Genomic DNA, 4,393 nt, shown 5'->3' on the forward strand with positions numbered 1-4,393 from the left:
GAACAAGAATCGAACCCGAACTCCCGGCATGATAGTGTGGGACGCTAACCACTCGGCCACGGGATCACTTAACAGACCTTTGTGTTTACTATTATAACATTGGTTCCACGAGACATGTACATATTTACCACTAAAACACTAAATTTCTAGCGAACAAATTTATAAATCTGTGTTCGTCGCCATCTGAAAACTTTATTTTTGTTTTTTATCATAACGTTTCACCTATACACACGCCAAACTGGGTATACATACTTAAGAATAATGCAATACATAAAAATAATATATTATATTTGTCCAATAGTTGATTGTTTCAATAATCTAGAGAGTGGCCGTCTTCCGTGTTTCTTCTTATTTTATTTCGTAAATAGTTTCATAATTGCGGATTTTCGAGGTTTTGTAATGTAATTTTCCCACCGAGATAATATCATTTGATGTAGGTACGTGTTTAATGTGTTTATGCGGTTAATCAAATCTTCAAACAACTGAAAACATTCGAAAAGTTAGGTTAGGTGAAATTTGCTTTTTTCACTTTTTCCCCCGGTTTCAGGACTCTAATTTTTTTATATACTGAAATCAATACGTCCATTTCACGTCAACATGGTTAATCTTTTAATTGAAAAAAAAACAAACTAAAAGATGGTTATTAGTCTACAATAGAAAGAAAACAGTAATGTCGGAAGCTAACTAGAGCTGATCACGATAAATAATGTTCTCCAGTAGTAGAAGCTGAGGTAATCCGCTGAGAATGCGTTACACTTCGGTGGGGTTAGTTAAACGAACCCTTTGACTGAAACTCGATTGAACTCGGTCACATTATTCTTCATGTTACTATCAGCACTTGGTCACGTACGACGACCGCAAGGCGCGTTCGTCGGCTCCGAGTAAGTAAAGGCTCGGAAGTATGTATGCAACATCTTAGTTAATAGGAAAAAAACACACAATGAAAAATTGTGTGTGTGTTTTCTAATCGATGTGTTTGATGTGATTTAATTATAATTTTCTCTGTCAGTAAAAATCAAATGTTTCTAAAAGTTCGATGGCAAAATGAATGTCCAATAACCGAGTGTTTCATTGAGCTCATCTGAAAAACCATTGTTACTTCAAAAAAATATGTATCTATTACAAACAAAAGTTGCAGCCACTAAAACGACTAACAAAACCCAATGCCCTATTTATTGTGACATTCTCACCTCCCTATAACGGAGCGGTGTGATTGCCGGTTTACGGTGAATTTAGCCACCTGAATCATATCACCGAGCACCGAGTGTGTGTTACACTGCCGTAAAATTATAACGTGAAACTATGGTCAATCATCGAGGTCACGTCCAGCGGTGATGCATCGATAGCTCGGGTGAGCCTTATAAAAACCGTTAGCAACGCTGCTTCTAGCATTCGATCGGTATATCCCCCGTGTCAAGCATCATGAAAGGTAAGACGGTTGAAATGAATTCTTGAGAGCTGCAGCATCCTACTGATTTTGGTTTCCCCCTTAAGGATTACGAAGCACTATATTGTCCCTGGCCGTCCTGGTCAGCGTGGCTCTGGCCAATCCTCACCGACGATTGGTGGTCCGTTCGGCTCCTTCGTTCTTCGAACTTCCAAGACGTTTAGTGGTACGCCAGGCACCAATTTTTGACCCCCAATCGGCGCTCCCTAAGGATGTGGCAGGGCCAGTGAGTCAGTCGGAGGATTCCAGCGTGCCAATCTTCGACCTCGAAGTAGTTGGACCGGTCGATAATGTCCCTAAAGAAGATGCACTAGCTGCCGTACCGGTTCCAGTGGTTGCGGAGCCTCGGTCAGATGTTGTTGCGGAAGAAGCTGTAGCCGCGGAAGCTGCGTTGCCGGTTGATGGAGTCGTTGTACCCGAAGACATTGTCCCGCCAATGGTGGAAGCTGAGGCAGCTGCAGAAGAGCGTGCCGCGGTGGAACAAGCCGTGGCTGTCAGTGAATTCCAGGATGTAAAGAACAAACTTAACATCATTATGGAACGCATCGAAATGCTGCACGAGATGCTGAGTGCTCTTCAAGCTAGCAAATCAAATGCACAATAATCTTGATTTTTTTCCGCTAGCGTACGATTTCCTGAATTATTAACTGCACAATGATATATGAATCATTTCACGAAAGGATACAATTTTGAAGCACATAGTAAACAAACTTAGAAGATTTTTATCGTCAGAAATAAAGTTCAAAATTCCCGCAAAAACCTCTTTTGTTATTTTGGTTGAGTTTATATATCAGTATGGCTTTATTGCGATTGATTGATAAAGTTTATGTGAACTAGTGTACGAATCAAAGCTAAGAACGCCGATGCAGCTTTTGAGAAAAAATTATACTTTTTACATAAAACATTTTTCGTCGAAACTCTCTGCTATACAAGCGTTGGTTATGGTAATGTAAATATTGTGACACATTTTGCACAGCCAATCTCTATGAAAGAAATATATCGGCATCGTATATCATTGAAAGGTTCAGAAGCCGTATTACTGCTAATTGATAAATGAGTTACCTTCTTCTTCTTCTTCTTCTTCTTCTTCTTCTTATATGGCACTAACGTTCCTAGAGGAACTCCGTCGTCTCAACGTAGTATTACTTGCGTCATTTTCATTAGTACTTAGTTGAGATTTCTATGGCAAATAACACGCCTTGAATGCATTCTGAGTGGCAAGCTCTAGAATACGCGTGACCACAGTGCAAGTCAGAGGAAATTTCTTTGAAGAAAAATTTCCCCGACCAGAACGGAAATCGAACCCGAACCCCCGGCATGTTAGGTTTGACGCTAACCACTCGGCCACGGGAGCACGAGTTACCTTCTTACTATTCACAATTACTGGCGAGCCGTCATCAACTCTTTAGCTATCATTTATTTAAAGATAATTCTCGTTAACCCATTAACGACCAAGCTGTGAAACATATTTTTTTGACAAAAGCCATTGGCGAATTATTAATTATTGGCGCTCAAGAAACCCCAATGTCCATTCCTGGGAAACAACTGTTCGAAAAATCGAACATTGGCCGGAACCTACCATTTTTTTTCTTTGTAGGTAAAAACATGCTACGAACAAAAAGACACCGCAGTTGTTAAATATACGGCATTCAAAAATATATTGATATTATATTCCGAAGCAAACAAGCACAGCAGGATAAAAGGGCCTGATTCTCGAATACACTTCACGGTGGAAACAAAATGAAATGTATCCGCGATGGCAACGGTACGGTGTCGACATCTGGAAATGAAATTAGTTTCCCACTAAAACTTATCATTATAATATCAAATTATCTTTAGATACAATTTTTGTATGAGATTATTATACCACATGAAGAAAACAAAGTTTTCCATTCACATTGAACGTCAGCTTGATACGAAGAAGTTTATTTTCATTAATGATTTTTATTTGAAAAGTGCTCATTCTGCCTGAAAACTTATTATTATCTTCGACACTTCACTAACGCGTAAAACGTAGTTCAGTGACGTGCCGTTTATTTCGTTTCCACCGTGAAGTGTATTCGAGGCCCAAAGTCTCTAAGGAAAAAACCTGGAATCATCAACCTATGGTGAGATGTGATCGTTCTTTTTTTATGTAATTTAACTTATTACTGACAGGCTTTTTCTTCAAACGAAAACTATTGTTGTCATTTTTATTGTTGCTGGTGGAGGAATATCAATTTTCAAGAATTTTTTTTTCAACTATCTAATTACGGTAATGTCGAACAATTTCCAAAACCTGCAATATATACAAATACGCTGCGAAAAATCCATGGCATTGAGGGCTGGGAGGCAGCCATTCAATTGAATAGTACTGTTCGAACTCGAATTATATATGATTTGATGGTATACAATTTTAGACTCGACTGTATACAGTTAAAAAAAGGTTTGGTTTATATTTTAAATATGACTTATTTCAAGCGACATATTTCATTGCTTTGAACGCTAAAATGAAAGTTAATTGGCTCTTATGAGTACAGTGAAGCAAATATCGTGATTTTGGTAGATTCTAGATGAAGATTCACCTGGAATTGTTAAAAATGATTACAGTGAAATTTAGGTTAGGAGTTAGGTATCAAAGAATGAATTGTAGAGCGGTAAGAGAGCTTCAATTTGGTTGATGGAAACATTCACGTTTATTATGTACTAGCTGACCCGGCAAACTTCGTCTCGACCAAAATTTGTTATTTGTTATCAATACCTTGAAACATTCACGTTTTCTTACTATGAGCAAGTTCATGGGTTCAATCGCAGAACTGTTCATTGATTGATTTTCTAATCGACCCCGTTGAATTTACCTTTTACTGTAAAATTCCTAGTAATTCTAACAAAACTCATCATTATAATATCAGATTATTTTCAGACACAATTCTCGTTCAAGATTTTTCACTTTCACTTGTCACTATG

At 38.1% G+C, this 4,393-nt stretch overlaps 1 protein-coding gene across 1 annotated transcript; it reads left to right on the forward strand.

Moving 5' to 3' along the window:
• Positions 1 to 1,400: 1,400 nt before the first annotated feature.
• LOC129771045 (uncharacterized) lies at positions 1,401 to 2,206 on the forward strand. The gene is made up of 2 exons (XM_055774322.1): positions 1,401 to 1,429; positions 1,495 to 2,206. The coding sequence occupies exons 1-2, from the start codon at positions 1,423 to 1,425 to the stop codon at positions 2,049 to 2,051; spliced, it is 564 nt and encodes a 187-aa protein (XP_055630297.1). The 5' UTR covers positions 1,401 to 1,422; the 3' UTR covers positions 2,052 to 2,206.
• The last annotated feature ends 2,187 nt before the right edge of the window (positions 2,207 to 4,393 follow it).

The sequence above is a fragment of the Toxorhynchites rutilus genome, chromosome 2, assembly GCF_029784135.1.
Source record: "Toxorhynchites rutilus septentrionalis strain SRP chromosome 2, ASM2978413v1, whole genome shotgun sequence".
NCBI classification, from domain to species: Eukaryota; Metazoa; Arthropoda; class Insecta; order Diptera; family Culicidae; genus Toxorhynchites; species Toxorhynchites rutilus.